Below are 19,491 nucleotides of genomic sequence, written 5' to 3'. Positions count from 1 at the left end.
AATGGGCTTTTGTTTTTTTGGGTCTGAACCTTCACATGGGCTGGTCGAAATGAAATGGGTAGGGCTCAATAGTTATTTATCTTGAAGGAATTAATATATTATCTATGGCCCTTTTTTATATGGGCTTACCCTGATATCATGCACCTTTATCTGGGCCCCAGATCCAATATCCATTACCAATTTGGCAATTTTCAGAAACCTGGGAGAAACTAGAATGTCTCACGAGGTCCCCTAGATTCTGAAATCCTTTTATTGAATCATCATTTCCTTCTCATTATCTTTTTTTATCTCTTTATTTTTAATTTGGCAAAGCATTCAAGAGAATGATGAAAGAGAATCTCATAATGCCATTCAATTTTTTTCCACATGGACTGATGAACTCCTTGACTGGTGAACAGTGAACACAAGCCCTTACCAGATCATAAAGTGCCTCAACTTTCTCTTTATGCCCTAAAATTTTCTTCTTCTTCTTTCTGTTTTCTATTTTTTTTTTTTTTCCCAGAAAAAAGAGACTCAGGAAACCCCACCAAATTGTTCTCAGTCTGTGTTTGCATAACTTCTTAGAATGCATTCCAAAAAAAGGCATATCAAAACACATCATGAAGTGCTCCTTGGATCCAAGTAAACTAACAGACAAAGAAGCATCAACAGATCCTGGGAGATATCCTGAAATCTATACATATTCTATATAAAGCAAGTTGACAAATGGATTAAGAAAAAAAATTAGACAATCGGGTAATTAATTGTATCATATACTGTTGTTTTCTTGGACTATCTGGAGAACAGTCATCTGGTTCCTTCTGGGAATGGACCACCACCTTAAGTAAAGATCAATCCACTGGATCAGCTGAACTATCTGATTGACCTTAATGTAATATTAGCAAGCAGATGAAGAAAAGGAATCATTTGTCAGACCTAACCCTCAACTGAAATTATAAGATATGAACCACCTAACTTTTCTATTGAAATTATGTGCTTGTCTAGCTCACTCAACTCTTCTTTCAGTTCAGTATGTCTGTGAAGAAATACAAGAATGCAAGATCTGAACCCCAACCCCACCTTCTCCAAATGGACGACACCACACGTCATTCATGTAAATTGGCTACCAACATACCAGCAAGGCTTTTCAGCTCACATAATGAGTAAGACAGAGAAACTGCTCTAAAACTCCTATGCATGGTAAAAAGTTCAAGAGAAACTCAAGTTTCGACCGGGTGAAAATGGGAAACTTAGGTGGAAACTTGAAAAATTTCGAGAAAACCGAGGACTTTTCCGTACAAGTTTCGACAGGTTTTAGAGAGTATTTTGGGGTGGGATCCTGTATTTAAGCTAATTAGAGTATAAAGAATGCATTTGTTGTATTTTGCTAAAAAATCAATGTAGATATGTCATTCAATGTGCATAACATCAATGTAGAGTTGTCCAAAAGTACATTATAAACTTAACTACTTAAGCACATAACATTCAATATATAATCTCTAACTTCAAAATAGTTGACAATAAAAGGAAAATACAACTTAGTGTTAAGAGGAGTACCAAGAGTGGATTCATCCTATGAACTGAATAATACTATGCCTGTAACATCATTTCCTCCAACCAACAAACATAGATATCCCATGACATTTTATGCCTATGGTTGTCAAGTTAATCGACAACTGTAACTTTATGAGTCTGGTCATCAATATGCTTAAAAGAAGTAGATAACCAACCTGAGGGAATACGCACTTTGGATAGAGAAGTCCTGATGGAGGGGGTATTTGTCGTGGGTATTTGGGGAATAATGAAATAAACAAAAAAAAATTGAAAATTTGGGAAGCTACAAAATTTACAGAAAAAAAGTCCCAAGTTTCCACAAAATTTCCTAGGTTTCCACGAAATTTCTTAAGTTTCCATGAAATTTCCCAAGTTTCCACGAAATTTCCTAGTTTTCCATGAAATTTCCCAAGTTTCCCCGAAATTTCCCAAGTTTCCCACGAAATTTGGGAATTTTTTTTCCTCATGAACTAGCTGGTCCAACTGGGTTGAACCAAGTTTCGACAAGTTTCGAGGTTTCGACAAGTTTCGACGAAATTTCGAAAGTTTCGATAGAACCTGAGGACTTTTTTTCGGTCCTCATGAGTTTCGTTTCGCATTTTCCAAAATGGGAAATTTCGGTGGAAATTTCGCAAGTTTCGATGGAATTTTGTTCTATGCTCCCATGAATTAGTCTAGTGCCCGACGACATCAATAAACTACTGTTAGAACAAGCACCTGAGGAATACCAAACAGAAACGTAAGCAAGTCAGCGTGAAACAGATTTAAACTGGTTTATACAACAATGTGATGTATTATATCAATGGATGAAGCCAATGAGTTTTCACCATGTAATAGAAGAAAATTACAATGAAGATCTCTCTAGAACACCCAGAAACAGCATACAAACTCTGATACATAACTTACCTTGAACACCCAAAATCTCACTTACTTAAAACAAGAGAACGTTAAGTCACACATCAGAACCCTATCATAGCAAATGGAATCTCAAACAAGCTACAAAGTATGGATACAATGAGTGAGGGTGGTTCAAGCAGAGTCTCACAGCCGGCTCTGATCAGGATTGAGATTGGTCTCCACCAAGTCAACTGATCCGATGCTGAGACATTGAGACTTCAAACCATGATGGCTACTGATGCTCTGGAGCTGCTTTCGACTCCAGAATGTGCTCTAATTCTGATGCTCTCACTTACGCCCAGCTTCACGTTTCTGAACCATGAGAACCCAGCTGAAACTTTCAACCGACTGCCTATCAGGCTAGCAGCTAGGTCAATTGGAAAACGAAGCTTGACCAAGATTTTTATGCTGCTCTGTGTTTAGTTCAGAAATTTTTATGTTCGGTCTATAACAAGGCATGCTATGTAATTAAGATCTAATACTGTCTATTTAAGAGGCAAGGAGTGGGGAAAAAAAAAAGCAAGGCAGAAAAACAGGCAGCATTATAATTTTATTCACGTAACAAAGAAGCCAATTTCTCTTACAATGATCTTGAACAATTTCCTGTACAGAGACATCCCCTCAAATTTCCACAGAAGCAGATAAAATGACAAAATTCCATATATCTACATAGAGAAGGGAGAAAAATGAAAACTGGACCTCCTATATTTTGGAAAAATCCAAGCCTCAATGATCTCATTTACTTCCTCGAAAAATAACTTACTTATCTAATTGCTAAGGAACGGGAGCACACCCCCTCAAGAGCCTCGGTAAACAAGGCGGAGAACCCAGTCATTGCCTGAAAGACCCCTGGCAAACCTGTTTGTAAGTTGTTCAGGGTCATTCCCCTCGTTAACTCAATTGCCTCGGCATACCTTGACATCTCATCCTGCACCTGCCTCTGGCTAAATGCAAGTTCAGACTTCTTCTCGGCAAGGGGGTCTCGTGCATCAAAGACTGGTCCACCACCAGAGCCACTGTCAGGGGGGCCAATGCCAACCATTGAATATGACTGGTAGTATTTCTTCTCAATGTTGCGGAGTGCTGAAGCCTTCTTCTCAAGCTCCTTGGAAGCATTTTCTGTCTGCCTCTTGATCTTGAGCTCTTCAGACTGCTTCACAGAGATGACATGGACAACATTTTGAAAGCTCTTGATGGCCTCAGATGCTACAGTGTCAGGAACTCGATCAATAGACAGCTTCCACTCCTCACAGAATGCAAAGAGGGAAGAGGGGTTCTGGACAGAAACGGCAGCAGGTTCTTTGCTGCCAATGTTGCTGTCATTGCCAGTGTGGGCATGAGTGAGCTTGAGCCAACCATGGAGGGACCAGATAAAGTCCTTCTGGTATTTTATTAGGCGGCAGAAGCTGGAGTTCCAGGCAGAAACAGCCGACTCAAGGTTGCGAGTAGCCTGCCGGTGGAGTTCAGATGTTGACTCCCCCTTGGCAGATTGATTCACAAGACCCTGTACTTGTTGCACAATGTGATTCTGAGCCTCATGGAACTGGTTCATTGATCTCCACATGTGCATCAACCTGTATCAAAACACATTAAACATAAATAACCAATATATCAGATGCAAAGTAGAGCTACCATGACCAAAGGAGGACTTTTATGTAAGAAAAAAACACATTGCCAAATATTTAAGATGTTCAACAACAGAAACAAAAATAGGAAGGCCAATACCCAAGTGAACTAGAATGGGGACCAACCTTCCAAGTCATGCCCAATAACTAGGGGTGAGTATATGGATTGGAGTGTTGCCCCAGGGGAAAAATAAATCAGTGGTAACACTGGCCGTGGTTAGGTTGGCCAGATCCATGGTCGTGGTGACACTACAAGAACTGGCACCAGTTGCACCAATAAAATGCTTCCTCTATTATGTACCCAGTAAAGGTGGCAATATGGGTCTTACCATTCAAGATTTCCAAGTAAAGAAGCTGTTTCCAGCGGGGAATTGCCAAAAAATCCTAGTCGGCACCCATGTGCAAAAGGAGTTTACCCCTACCCCTGCCTAATCTCCCAATGCTTAGTCCTACTTAATTCATTTTGAGACCCTGAATCTACCAATATATAATAAGCTTACTTCAAATCACAACACTTCAATCAGATCATGGTTATAGAGAAAATATATTTGATGAACATGGATGCCACCCATTGCAGACGCACTCCTCTTTTAAGCATGGTCCACTAACTCGCAGACTTTATCTATAATCACGGTCATTGATAAATAAGGGCACCAAAATAGACCAGAACTAGACTGAATTTACAAATCTATTGAAACAATAATAATCATGAGTATCAGTTTAACTCCCCCCACCACTCTCAAATATGTATGGTTGAAATCCTCCAAACATTTTCCATTCTTCTTGCATGCTCCACAAATATTTGTCTCCAACAGTTTGGGCTGATGACTTAGTCCGGTCGAATAACATGTTTGAAGGCAGTTCAATAAATTTTGCATGCAAACTAACCAAAGTAGCTAGTCAGAGTCAGTTGTGTCCAAAACCTCATGACCCCCAGATGTTCGCTAACAAGTTGAGTTAAATAACCCCACAGAAATCAAAACAATTCAAACCCAGGGCCTCTTCAACAGGGTAGCTTGTCAGTTAGCATCATAAGTTAAAGAATATTGGAGTTCACTGTGATTACTGCAATAAGAAAATGTATTGTTCACCCTAAAAATCCCATATCCAACCTACACTCAGTTCGACATTTTTTGTACAAATTACAAAAGTTTCAAAAATCAATTAATGAAATGGTTATTAGTAAATTTAATCTACTGGTGTAGTTTTGGCCTATCTACTGCACCCGAGGGGTGATCCATCAAAGAGTTGGGCAGCAAATGATTGTCTTGCACAAAAAGCAATCGAACAACCATTTACTGGGAGGAAAAGAAAGGAATCAAACAAGTGGGACACTGCTACCATTACCACCATAACAATTTTTTTCCCTTTTTCAGGATGGGCTTTTATTTTTTGGTGTTTTTTTTTTTTTTTTTTTTTTGGTGTTGTTGTTTTGGGGGGAAGTGTTGGGTTGGGCTGGGGCCAGAGCAGGGTAGTTTTTAAAACCACCATAATCACTTATGACTTGCAAAAGTTGGTGAACCACAAAACCTGGTTTATCAGGGGTGCTCAGCTGGAATTTACAACTTCTTCAATTAACCATCACTGAAACCATAAAGTTTTGGAAAAACCAAAGCGGAGGGTGTTCAATCTTTGCAATTCAGTGACTGTAATCTGTTGGATCAACCACTGGATCCTGACAGATGAACCAATGCTTTACAGCTGGAACTTTGAACGATCTATTCATTTGATTGATTAGATCGAAAAGCATATGCTTTACTGTGCCAGAAGGCCCAGAACCAATTCCACAATACTTTGAACTTTACAGTTTTCTATAGACCAGGGAATAGGAAAATAAAGAAAAACTGAATTGAACCTTACCCACGACAGAGCTCAACCAGCTGAGGGGAGAGTTCACCATCTCTGAGCTGAATGATGGCAGAAGAGGTAGTATTGAATGCTTCTGAAGCAACCACAATTAGCGACTGAAGCCTCGTTATCGATGCCTTGGTCTTGTCCAACTTTGCTCCCTCCTCCCCTCTATATTCCTGACTCTGTAGTGCTGCCAATTTTTTTTCATGCTCAATCTTCACTCCCTCTCTAACCTACAAACACACCCCCAACATAGCACATCAACTTATTTATTCAAACTTCCCTAGAAAGCAGGCACCAATTTAAGCCTAAAAAAATATTTCTCTTCAACAAAAGATAGATATATCTTTTAAAAACCCCTGCTTCTACTTAAAAGTAAAACTTCAATGATACCTCAAAATCATTCAAGTTCATAACTCCCTTTTCAATAAAAGACCAATGACTCGTTACAGCAATTCAATCAAAGGGGATTTCCGTAATCTGACAACTGTAGACTCACGTGATTATCGTCACTAGAAAGAAGAAAATGAGAAAGATCACCTTCACTTCCTCGTAGAGCTTCTTTTCCCAGGCTAGAAGCCGTTCCAAGGTTGAGCAGAGACTCTTTGAGCCACCCGGTTCATTGAGAGAACCAGCGTCAAGCCGGTACTTAACCGCTAACGGAGGCTTGGAAGTCCAACTCGAACTCAGGTTACTCAAGACGCTATTCGAGTGATAAACAGTTTCTGCAAAAATTTCCCAAAAAATGATGGAAAAATCATAAAAAGAACAAATTTTTGTAATGAATATTCGGAATTCGAACCCTAAAGCTACAAAAAAATTCAAATTCCAGATCACTGGTTAATTTGCTTTGCTTGATTCACTCTAAATTTAACTTACTCTTCAACTGTCTGAAGCTTCTATCGAGCTGAGCTCGCCCGGTTTCGAGCAGTTCAGACACTGAATCACCAGCAGCAGCAGCTTTATCGAAGTACTCTCTTATGGCCACCATGATCTCCGCTAGATCTCGATGCCTAATAACCATTTTCATGTCTGAGATCTCTCTACCGCCACCGTCATTCCAACTAACCGAGGATCCAGCGTCATCAGATATCTTTGATTTCCCTACTGGTATATAACTCGGCTTTGCTGTGGTCTGAGTGTAAACTGAAGATCCAAAATTTGATCTAGAATCAGCCTCTGATCTCTCGTCTCGGTCTATTTCATCCTCCTCGTTTCCGGAATCGGAGCTTGAAGTACTGTAATGGTCACCCCATTCACGGCAATGAACTTCTTCTCTTTCGGTTCCTTCATCCTTTTCCTCGTTGTCTTCGTCTACGTCAACGTGGTGGTGATCCTCTCCATCATATTTTGGGCGGCGGTTGAAGTCAGAAATGGGAGGCGACGGGAGGTGGTGATCGTCTTCTTCGATTTTTGGTTGGCGATAGAAGTCAGAAACGGAAGATGAGAGATGGCGGTGGTTGCCTTCTTCGTCTTCTCGTCGCCGGTAGAAGTCAGAACCGGGAGGTGAGGGAGGGTAAAAATTCTCCCAGTTCCAAACAGATGACTGTGAAGGTGTGCTAGAGTAGGTGGATTGGGTTGGGAAATTGAAGGGGTAACCATATTTGAGGCCAGATTGTTGGTGGTGAGTGGAAGCAGGGCTTGATTCAGGAAGGACATGTGGAAGCTTTGAACTTGGGATAGCGGGAGATGGAGTTGGAGAAGGAGAAAAAGCAGGAGGCGGAGGAGGTGGCGGAGATGACGTCACCGGTGCTGGTGGTTGTGTTGAACGAAGAGAGACTGAGGAAGGATTTCGGAGGAGCACAGCTGGTGTTTGGCCGGAAACAGAGAATGTCTCTCCGGCGGCAAAGTCGGAAAGAGCAGAACCAGTAAGACGCAGGGAGCGGAGATAGTCGGAATGAGCTGCGGCGAGGTGGTGACGCGCGTAGACCGCCTCCTTCATTAGGCGGCGCCGCTCTTTGCAACGTCTCACTGTGTCTTCCGTGTCGAGCTTCGACGCCGTGCATCCCATGTTGGTGGTGGCTCGTGCCAATTTTGGTGGCGCGTTTTGTTCCCTCCACTCGCGCTCACTGCAGTTCCCGTCTCATTAAAGAGATAGTGAGAACCAAACTACAAAAGCGAGACCAAACCAAAGAGCTTATATACATTTTCTCTCACTCACTCTCTCTCTCTCTCTCTCACTCACTCATTCTATTTCTATCTCAAACATGTCCCATCCATCATTCACCTTTCTTATTTTCCACCAGAAATACCCTCGCAGTTTCTCAACAGTTGCAGTCTAGACCCTAACCCTTTGCCGCCTCACTTCAGTGTAACAAAAATTTAAACAAAAGCAAATCTTATTCAGGAGAGAAAATTTTGAACGCAACGCCCTTAATGGGATCAAGTAAGGGGTTTTTCCAAGTTTAAAACCATGTACACTTTAGAATTAAAATAGGAGGGGAAATATATATATATATATATATTTCTGTTTGAGGACTCTGGGTTCCATGTATATGACCCTCAGGCTCATGACACATGGCAAATACACAACTTACTCCCTGGGACCTTGGCCATTGGAAACTGCAATGTTTCCTTCAGATAAGTAACTTGTTCGTGAAGATCAGACATTCCCATGTATTTAATTAGAAAGTCACTGAGATTTTATCCATAAACAAAGCTTCTCTCGACTCTTAACTTTTTCCTTTTTTTTATGTTGAGGAAGGGGATAGAGCTGAACCAAACAGAACATATTCCCAGTAACAAATCAACTCTCCTGTTTCGGAGAAAGAAAGAGAAATAGAAAAACGAGGGGGGGGGGGGGGGGAGGGGTGAAAGCTCCCTTTGGAAGACCTTTTGATGGTTTCTCTTTCTCCTCTTTTTGCCTTTGTAATTTCCTGGTGGAACTACTGTTTCCTCCGAAAGAAAGCAAATGTGGATCTGCCATTAAATAATGCATTGTAACCCTAAACCAGTCAAAAAGAGTAACTGCAAACTTTTCTGAAGAGAATTATAAAACTATAAATCCCTAGATCATGGGTCGGTTTCCTTCATACTTATTAAAACCATCCACAAGAATCAAAAGGTTCAGCCCTGTGACCTTCCTGTCACACTTTATCCTAACCATACATTATATACCTTTCTGGCCTCCTTAAACCTTCAAAATGTGAATCACAGATTGATGATCCACCAAACTAAACAATGAAAAGATGATTTATGAAGAAATGAAACTTTGTGGCTCTTGGCCTATCATTCCAATGGTTCAAGTAAGCGGCCAACTCCAATTCTAATATAGCTAGTCAGAATTGGTCTTGAATACACAAATGAGAAGGTGATACGCAGTTTTGTTGGGAGTTTTATTAAGGTTTACAACATTTACCAATAATGTAATAATTACCATGGGAAAAAATGGAATAGCCTCGCCGCCCTAGGCCCCCGACAACGGTTTAGATAAAGTCATAAAAAAAAATAAAAAAAATAAAAGAAGAGGAGAACTTTTTTTTTTTTTTTGGGTAAAAAAGAAGAGCTTGAAAGAAAAGGCTCTCCACTCCATTAGTTTCTCCCGTTTCTTTCTCTTTCGAATGCACATCCACAAATGCGTCTTTGACTTTACGTTTCAAAATTCCCATCTCACCGTTAAAATCAGTTCAAAAAGTCTTAACGGAAAAGTACCGTTTTCGTTTGGCATCATTTTCAAATCTCACACGCACGCCGTTTCCGTCTACATTGAAGAAATCAAAGGCCCACAGGGGATCCGGCCCACCATCTTGTAACCTCCCTTTGGACCTTGACCTCTCTGTATGAATAAAGACTGGAATATTGGATACCTAATGACAAGATTATCCACGATGGTTCATCATCTGTTTTCCTTTTCATCATGGTGGAGACTGGAAGAATCTCTTAAGCCATGACATTGATATTATCCATTACTTCAGAATTCAGATAATAAATAAGAAAGAAAAGAAGAAAAAAAAACGGTCGGATTTCATCTGACCCACACTGAAGACTGACGTTGGCTCCGCATATGAAGAGGGGAACCCCACCACACCAACGAACCGGCCAAAACTCAGGAGGTCGTCGACGGTGGGGGCTCCACCCTGCTGCTTTACCTAACAAGCTACCAAAGAAAGGATATGCGATTTCTGACAACGCTGTTACTCACTTACACTCCTATGGTTGCTGCTTCGAAAAATTGCTTACACGTGTCAGTTATGAAGAATCCACAAACCATATCAGATTTCTTAGATTGAAATTTAATTAGTGCCTCCTTTGTCGGCTTCTGCTGACAGATCAGTCGCCAGATGCCGTACTCTCTCTTTGTTGGTCATCGATCGGAAACCCGAAGCCATCAAACAGTCCCTGCGTTACAGAGCTCCATCGTCAGATACCCCAATGGCATGAAGTCAAAAAGAGTACATTCTATTGGGAACCCTCAACTTCTTGGTTTTGTCAGCTCAGCCATCCCCCAAGCTGTAAACGTACCATCTCAATAAGTATGAATGATCCAGACTCCTTCGATTTTCGAGTTTGAATCCCACTATCAACCCGATTACTGGTTTCACATTTCTGAGATAGTATGCCCACAGCTCTGTGAATGATTGCCATATAAATCAGGAAGTAGAGGAATCCGATTTTCCGAAGCACAATGAAATGTACAATTTCCAGATGTAGAAGATAGGGTTGTCACCATGGCGTCGTTGATTGCATAAGCCACGCAGTAATGCTCCTGCAAACCCAGTAAATTTTTAGTTAAAAGGAAAAAAGGAAGAAAAAAAACACCAACCAGAAACCTGTGCTTTTTTTTTTTTTTTTTTGGTTAAACCTGTGCTGCTCTGTATAATCTGAACAGTCCAACGTACAGTTAAAAAGAGAAACAGGCAGGCCCCGGCGCTACTTGTCCCATAAGGGATACGGCTTCAGGCCCTCAGGTCATAACGGCCAAGAATCATTGGCAATTTGGCATCTTTCCTTTTATACTGATTCCATCCAAGAATCAAAGAGAGCATAGAATACTAGGGATCTTAATGGCTAACCATAGACACCCGTGTGTGGGGTCTGGATCACCTCCCCACTAGCGAGAGGCATGTATTCTTCCATGAGCTTCTCCATCACATAGTAAGAGGACTCACTTCTAAATATCGATAAAATAAATCAATGTAGGATTCACGTGGGTCCGTACGTATCATGTAGTGGAAAAGCATCAGGGAAGCATACCTCTCCCCTCACAAGGAGATGCTCTGGATTTGTTTGTTTGGACCCGTGCCCATCCCATTGGATCAGCCTCAATTTAAAGCTATGGGGGTGCTGGTGGTCTTGTGTGGCAACATGTCAGGCAAATATGCAAGGATTGCATATTGTTATCAGATTCGTCTGTCAACATCAACTTCTTTAAGTGATATCGGTCCCCACTGAATAGGGTCACCATAGCTGTGTGATTCCCAAGCCATATACCATCTGATATTTAATAGGTGTCAAGAAAATGTAGATGTGCATCACAGTGCACTTAGGCTCCCTGGTTCATGACAGTCTTCAGTCCTTGGGCACAATAAGATCTAGAGACTAACCTGCATCATATGCCACTCTTCAAACTCATCAAATAACTCAAGCCGCTCAATCCTGGTCCAAAAAAGATAATATGTGAAAATCTCTGGTGGAATGTTTGTGATAGTTGAATTGCTTTTTCCAAGAAAAAGGAACCCATTGAGAGCTGAAAGATTACACAGGATCCACAAAAAGAAAAGATCTCTTTTTCTTTTTTAACCAACACATTGGAAACTTTGGAACCTTTCTAATGTTAGTTTGGTTTATTAACAGCCATCCTGGTCCTGCATAACCTAAATTGAGCAACAATACTGAAAAAAGTGGCAAAAAACAAAAATTCAGGGCTCTGGACTCTAACAATCCAGCCTTATTTTAAGCATCTTTCCTTTATGATTTTGGTTTCCAGTTAGTAAATTATCAATTTAGGATACGTTCAGTTCCTTTTTTTGTTTTGAATTCTGAGTCTTCTATACAGGTTTGTAAGGTCTACCGCCCTCGACACAAACTAGCTTAATGAAGTTGCTATCCAGCTTTTTATTTCATAGACCTCCTTAATAATGGTGATTTATTTAGTAGGCTCTGTGGTGGTAATTCTAGATGCCAGCCCTGCTGTACGGGTATCATCCTTAACCATACCCACTCTATCTTCTCTTATTGTTTAGTTTCCATTTCAATCTCAAAAAGCCAGTATATAGGAGTTTTTAAGATTCCTAGTGTGTTTCTGCTACTACAGAATCTCCTATATTTTAGATCAGTTTTTTAAATTCTGATCCAATTAAGGATCTTGTTTAGTACTTAATCAATATAACGCCCCTTAACTGATTCAGTTTTTCCTCCCTGATTTCCTATATCAAATGTTTGTCCACTAAAAAATTCGATTCATATCATGAGAAAAATTTTGACTTGTTTTAAAATATAACATTGGATTGCTATATAATTTTTATGTTTCCTTTACTGTACCTAATTGAGGGATTGACCAGTATATTGAGTCATTGACTACATCAGATCTTTTGGTTACATCAGATCCTTTGATATCTTGATAATTGAATTCTATCTGCAACGATTTGCCTTGTTCCATGCAATCATGTTACAAACTAATCTCCCACTGTTTTTTAACAGATCCGAATTAACACTGCATTTCTCCAAAGTTTTTACATGAGGTAGTTTTATTACACACAGACAAAACTAAGAGTGTTTGATCCCTATAGTTTTCTCTAAGCTGTCCTCCTGCATACTTCATGACTAGTTTTTTACCTTGCCACCTTCAATGCCCTATGCTTCAAGTTATCTCTTAGCAGATGTATTAACTGGTTATCATGTACAGTTCGGATTGGGGGAGGAAGAATTTATGACTACCAACCAGCAGTAAAAGAAACAATAGCTTACCTGTGTCTCTCTTGAGCATCAATTAAATTACTATAAACCCTCAGCATGTCCCAAGCAACAGCTTTCTGAAACACGTCAAAACAGTGAGAAATGTAATCAGAAATTTAAATGCCTGTATAAAACATCATAAAGAAGACAATCTTGGTGCATGCATTGAAACTGCCCACCCCTAACAGTTAGAACTTTTAGATGAAAGAGTTGTGAACATGGTACCAAAGTAGAAAGTGCAGTGTATGCTCCTAGCAAGTGCATTGGAAGAGTTCTTCATGACATTACCACATGTAACAGGACTATGGTGTGCATGTGCAGGACAATTAATGTATATATTGATGTTGCCATGTTGCATGTCCCTAACATTTCTACCCAACCCCAAAAAAGTGAAAAAAATGGAAGCAGTGCCCAACATATGTGCATGCAAAACAAAGCAAACCACATAACAGAAGAAGCTTCAATAGTATTGGCCACTCTTGAATCACCCCTCCCCCCCCCCCACCAAAAGAAAAAAAAAACACTTACACACATGCACACGAAAAGATTCAAGACTGTAGAGGGTGAAAAGTCATTCCCATAGGCCCATTCTATTGACAAAACCAACATGAAAATTAGGGGATCAAAATATGAGATCTAATGGTCCTACCCAAGAATCCCAAGTGCAAAAATATTCAGTCCATTCTGTTCAATATGAACAATCTAACTATCAAAATCTTTTATAAGCCCAATAACACAATTCTTCTGAGTTCTGACTTCCAAAATGATTATATAATTTTTCAGCATCTTCAATGGCATTGATTCCCTTACTTCAAGATCCCCCTCACATACACATCCCAAATGTTTAGCATATCAACAAGGAAGATGTCACCTCCCTTATTTGTGTAAATTCAAATAGGCTATAGTCTTTCAGATACTGGGTGAAGAGCCTACTTTTTTTTCTTTTTTTTCTTTTTTTTCTTTTTTTTTTGGGGGGGGTGTTTTGGGGTGGGGGGGGGAGGGAGTCTTGTTGGTTTCAGAGATTGCGGTTGGTAAGATAATTTAATTTAATTTCTGTGAAATAAACTACTGTAATGAGCAAACAGAACATATACCTTCCATCCCTGGTCAAGAAAGAGTTTTTCCTTGGCTAATAAGGTAGGTGTCGCATGTATTCCCAAAAGTGCACAACCTCGACTCTGAAAATTACATCCCACAACTATTGTCAAAAGTTGTTAGCATTTGTAGCCTACAGAGAATGTACAGGCCGTTTACATCATCCCTAGATATATCTACATGAGAACACAATATAATTTTCTAACATGAAAGTAATGCATCCTAGTATCCTTCAAAGTTTAAAACAAGCTTCACCAAATGAACTGACATTTTTGTGCATGAGTGATGTCTTACATCATCCCCAGATATATCTACATGAGAACACACTATAATTTTCTAACATGAAAGTAATGAATCCTAGTATCCTACAAAGTTTAAAACAAGCTTCACCAAATGAACTGACATTTCTGTGCATGAGAGATGTCAACAGCTGAATCATGTCAAAAAAAAAAGAACAATCAATTTCCAGAGTGACTAGCAACAACATATTTATACTTATAGCAGAAAGGAGCATATGCTACAAAGTTCTTCCAAGGCTTTCACTGCAGTGGATATATTAAATACATAAATTATTGATACGATGCATAATAGATCAAACAATACCTGAGCCACGAGTAAGACCAGCCAAGAAGATACTATCAGGGTATCCACTCATTTTAGGAGAGATTTATTGAAGCATTTCATTGCAAAAAGATTTTTTTTTTTTTAAATAATAATTAGAAAAAGAAGAAAAAAGAAAGATCAGATGGTATCTTCAAAAATAACAAATTCAGTTTGTTGAACAATCAATCAGACACTTGCATACAGACAGTAAATTTGATTTCCTAGCTATCACATAACCAGCATATAGACTTTGCTGCACCCTTGAATGCTAACGTTCATTTTTTATACATTGGTGGCAGTTTGAAAGAACCACCACCCAACCCCCCCCCTTCCCCCCCCCCCAAAAAAAAAAAAGGGAAAGAAAAGGAAGAGAAAAGAAGTTTTAATAATAGTGCATTCAATGACAATGCAAATGCATAGGGAACCTGAAAATAAGAGTGAAATCCCTATACCTCCAAATTTCTGATCATTTGCTGCCCAAAAGCATCATCTGGGTGAATCTGTTGAGCGAAAGTAAAATATATATTATATATTATCTATGTACATAAAAAATGGCATATAATGTATATCATAAAATCTCAAATTAGGAGAATATCAAGAAGACAAATACAACCAAGTGTCCGAACTACTGAAGGATGAGATGCATTTAGGCTCACAGCCAAGCATTTTTCCCATCCAATATGCTGTCCAACCATCAAACTCCAAAGAACAGGAGATGGTTGGGCCCAGTGCCAGGCATCCCAAATGTCCCACTAAGAACTGATACATAAGCTTCATAAAGAGGTAGGACCTGTTCATATAAGAAAAATATTGCAGTAGAGAATGTCTTCGCAGCCCAACCAACTATAGCACGGCTTGAATCTGGATCCAAGTATATTAGAACGCACTCTGCAATTATAAATGTCGGCAGGCTGATGACACCATCAAAATGAAGCAGCTTTATCATTTCAACTACCATGAACACTGACAATCCTAGTCTAATCATGGGTAAAACAAATCATAAGTGCATTACATAGAGGAAACAAGCTTCCTCAGTGCTCTCATTGCAACCACTTGCAGCAAATCAAAGAGTGGTAAAATGAAGCAAATGCAAATGAAAACCATTCATGTGCCCACCAAAATATTGTAACATTAAAGTTTCTAAATCCTCAACAAGTCTATCAGAACTTCAGTGGAAAATACATGATTTATTTCAGGAAGATCTACTGATGTTATACACCAACAATGATTGCCCAGGGGACAACAGAAATGAATCAGTCAGAGAAGATGGTATTATTGCAAACACAATCCCAAGCTACAAACTAGAGAGTGAGTTGCATTTTGCAAGCACAGAATTTCATGTCAAGTAGTATAAAAGGGGACTGTTGAAATATGCAGTCTAGGGGTAAAAATGTCCTTAGAATTTACTTAATGTTTCCCTAGGGGCATCATTGTCCTTGTACTTCATATCTCATCAGTATAAATAAGTCAACTGATGTCACATTGACATGTCACAATTCCCTAAAACATCATGGAAATCACCTAGGGTTCAAATTGCTGCTATCCCCGTAATCACCCTAGGGTTCAAATTGCCGCTATACCCTTCTCTGTCCTTTCACTTTCTCTTTCTCATTTTTTCGCTAGCATCCACACCATGTAGCCACATCTACCAGCCCCCTTCGTTTCAGTCTCCTAGCATCAATGAAAGACCGGGAATATGCATTTCTTGATCCACCACCCTCTGTGGTGCTTTCCTCCACCACTGATGGCTTTCTTTCAATGTTTCCCCCATTTTTTGTTATATTCAGCCTTTGTTCATGATACAAAAGGCTGTGTTTTCCCATCTTGTGGAACTTTTGTTGAAGATGTGTTGATATTATCAGAAATAAAAATGTCAGATCTCTCTTCTGCTACATCTGAAACTGAAGGGCAAATTCATGTTTCTCATAAGACCTTCCCTACCTTCCTTGTCTGCTCCATCCAATAGGATGGAGACAGTTATTTGATATGGTAACAATCTCTCTCTCCCTCCTTTTTTTTTTTTTTTTTTTTTTTTTTTGGGGGGGGGGGGGGGACGCAAATGAACAATGTGGTCACAATCTTGTTATTTCCAGATAGTTTGTCGCAGTTACATGGATTACATCACCGGTGCAAAGAGAAACCTATCACTGCAGGTCCCAAACAAGACAAGTGGATGTCTTCAACTCCTTGGTGATGTCCCATCTTCATGCTAGCATGCAACCTCAACTTGCTCTATGTTATCTCCTAAGAGACATGAGCAAAAAAAATTGGAAGGCTGCTAAGAGACTTATTTGCAGGTAGGGAACTATGCCTGGATCTATGAACTGCACAAGAAACTTCACGAAACAAAGCTGAAGCAACTCAAAACTGCACCAATAGTATGAGTTATGCAACTTGTAATAGAAGCTGGATTTTTATGATACATTCCAAGCCTCTGCAACCCCTGAAGATGTGATCATGTTCAAGAAACAAGAAGATAAGTTTCCGGTGTATGACTTTCTTGCTGGACTTAATCTAGAGTATGATCAACTCCATGCCCAAGCTTTTAAGCAAGAATTTATTCCCACTTCGGAACAGGTTTGCTTCCTAATTCAACTCGAAAACACCATCATGCTGCAATACTTTCCCTTCCTCTGCAAAGAAGGTTCCAGAAGTCAGGGTTCAAGGATTCAGTCTCGGTACATAACTTGGAGACTCAAAAGACCAGGTCGGAGCAAGATCTCAGAAAGATGGTGCATCTTTCCGATAAACAACTTCATCGGCCATTTCGGTGGGTATAATTAAACCTTTTATGTAGCAAATTTCTGGGCCTTTAAAAAAAAAAGAGAGGAAGAAGAAGAAAACAAACCCTAAGCCAACCAACATACAAGGGGTGTGGACCTTGGCACAATGGTTGGTGGACCACAGTTTTAGCCTGAGGTCAAGGCATTGAAACAGCCTTTCAGCAAAAATTGTTCGGGTAAGCCGTGCAGGAAAATTGCTCCCTAGACTCTACTTGTGTGGAAGCCTTTGGCAACAGGTTCTCCCAAAGTCCACATAAAAGTTTTGACTTCAAATCGTGAGTTGTATACACAATGATATATTGAAGTTCTAAAATACCATATTTTACACATAATTTAGTGATAGAAAAGTAAATCAAGTCCTACAATTGATGTAAAATATTTGGACAAAAAAAATTGACATACAATAAGTTCAATAACTATTAGATATGGGAAAAGGAAGAGTTTGTGAACCTTAATGTAATTCACACAACGTTAAAGTCCCACTTGACTTACTTGACTCACTAATACATCAAATACTAGGGGATATTGAGTTTTATTATGCATGACATCATTCCAATGTAAAAATAACAAAAAAGTAAAATATGCCAGCTACATCACTCGACATTTCAAAACAAGCTAATCTATCCATGTTTCAAGTAGGTTTCCCATGTCATACTGTAGCTATGGAAAACATCAACTCACCGATCTGGCGTTGTTTAACATATACTAAATTCACAAGATAAAAAAAAATTTATAAAAAAATACAAAAACCAAAATGTTTTGAACAAATGTTACTTTAAAAAAAAAAGTCTGGGGAGAACAAACTCTAGCTTTTCTTGGAATTGCTTAAATCTAAGTTGTTTTTTCTTGTAGATGTAACACAAATTGAGTAAAATACACTTGTACAGCTGCTCCAGTGAATTTCCGAGCCAAAAACAAAAAGGGCTATGAGACTAATGAGTTCTATCATGATCTTGTTCTTGGTTCAGTGGGGAATAGTTTACATGTCAAGTTGAACCAAGATCACAGCCAAGTTAGGGTAATCCTAGGTTTCGCAAGCCATCTTGTCATGGTTTCACGAAAAGCTGAGATACTATCAAGATCTCAACAAGCTCTTGAACTGTCTCCAAGACTGATGGGACCTTCTATCACCTCCTACTGTGCAATCCAAAGGTACCTCTTCTTGCCCCAATGATATTACTTCCTATCAGATGTGATTATTGTGGGAAACAAATACACAACAAGGATGTTTTTTTGAACGCTTTATGGAAGCATCAGTACCTCTTCCAACACAAGTCTTGGTCTTAGGAAACCTTTAGCCAATCATATAGAGGCTACTGCAATTGGTGCTCCACCTTGTGCTGCTCCCTCCACCTCTCAAGATAAGCCTACCAAGCTTCTCCACCATTTAGTAACCAAGTTCACCTCCTCCAACCCTACCAGTTCTACTTCTGTTTCCTCTCCCACCATTGTGCCCTTAGACTCTAAAACCCCAAGTATTTCTTTTACCGGTCATTGAACATCACTATTCCAAAATCCTGAATTCTTGACTCCGGTGCCACAGATCGCATGTCCAGTAAGGCCGAATTTTTCACCAAATATCCTCTTTTTTAAAGACAAGGTTTGCATTGTTAAGGGCTCTCTCCCCCCTGTTTCTTCCATCGTATGTTCTCCCACTTTGACCTTAAAATATATTTTGAATAATCCTAACTTTACCACAATTTCTATTTCTATTAATTGCGTCACTTCCGACCTTGATTTTAAGTGTCTTCGATTCCTCCTCAGTATCTTTTCTAGGACCTTGTAACAACAGGGTAAATGATTGGCCTAGAAAAGCTAATGGAGCTCTTATTTGCTTAATGCAGCCAACTAATCCTGTTGGTTCACCTGACCTACTTTTTTGGTATAGGTGTTTAGGACAATGTCCTAAAGGTCCATTTAAAGATTCCCTAATTTATTTTTCAAATGTAACCCCAAGGATTTCTTGGTGATTGTTGCATTTTGGTCAAGCAAACACATCCTTGTTATTCTAGTTTAAATATCCAAAGTACTCCTTTTATGTTAATCCAATTGGATGTGAGGGGACCTGCCGAGTGCTCTCTAACATATAGCTACAAGTGATTTGTTTCTTATATTGATTGTCATACCCATTACACTTGGTTTTTTATTTTTCTCCTTGTGGGAAGAGGGGAACATAATACACCCCCAAGGAGAATTAAATTCATGAACCC

General features: G+C 39.5%; 2 protein-coding genes across 2 annotated transcripts in view; both read right to left on the bottom strand.

Moving 5' to 3' along the window:
- Nucleotides 1-2,573: 2,573 nt before the first annotated feature.
- Nucleotides 2,574-8,090, bottom strand: LOC149013067 (nitrate regulatory gene2 protein-like). Its single transcript, XM_089159445.1, has 4 exons — nt 6,786-8,090; nt 6,447-6,631; nt 5,916-6,139; nt 2,574-4,004 (listed from the first exon to the last, which is right to left on the bottom strand). Exons 1-4 carry the CDS (start codon nt 7,915-7,917, stop codon nt 3,194-3,196), a joined length of 2,352 nt encoding a protein of 783 aa, XP_089015571.1. The 5' UTR covers nt 7,918-8,090; the 3' UTR covers nt 2,574-3,193.
- A 1,335-nt stretch (nt 8,091-9,425) lies between these two features.
- LOC149013066 (leucine carboxyl methyltransferase 1 homolog) overlaps nt 9,426-19,491 on the bottom strand; it is a 34,461-nt gene continuing 24,395 nt past the window's right edge. Inside the window, exons 7-13 of the mRNA XM_089158294.1 lie at nt 15,289-15,409; nt 14,951-14,998; nt 13,895-13,978; nt 12,813-12,877; nt 11,450-11,501; nt 10,573-10,611; nt 9,426-10,244 (exon numbers count right to left, since the gene is read on the bottom strand). Coding sequence (XP_089014420.1) covers nt 10,176-10,244; nt 10,573-10,611; nt 11,450-11,501; nt 12,813-12,877; nt 13,895-13,978; nt 14,951-14,998; nt 15,289-15,409 — 478 coding nt within the window. The 3' untranslated portion in view covers nt 9,426-10,175. The remainder of the gene's footprint in view (nt 10,245-10,572; nt 10,612-11,449; nt 11,502-12,812; nt 12,878-13,894; nt 13,979-14,950; nt 14,999-15,288; nt 15,410-19,491) is intronic.

The sequence above is a fragment of the Hakea prostrata genome, chromosome 6 (genome assembly GCF_041222555.1).
Source record: "Hakea prostrata isolate BN-2017 chromosome 6, UWA_Hpros_2, whole genome shotgun sequence".
NCBI lineage: Eukaryota > Viridiplantae > Streptophyta > Magnoliopsida > Proteales > Proteaceae > Hakea > Hakea prostrata.
This window is presented reverse-complemented; position numbering and strand designations above follow the sequence as displayed.

What these genes read in the sequence shown, in the direction of transcription:
- LOC149013067 (XM_089159445.1), bottom strand. Translation starts at nt 7,917, where the DNA reads ATGGGATGCACGGCGTCGAAGCTCGACACGGAAGACACAGTGAGACGT. An exon ending in AAGCTTCAGACAGTTGAAGA is followed by an intron (nt 6,632 to 6,785) that starts GTAAGTTAAATT and finishes AAATTTTTGCAG; the next exon opens with AAACTGTTTATCACTCGAAT. An exon ending in CTGGTTGAGCTCTGTCGTGG is followed by an intron (nt 4,005 to 5,915) that starts GTAAGGTTCAAT and finishes GTTTTGATACAG; the next exon opens with GTTGATGCACATGTGGAGAT.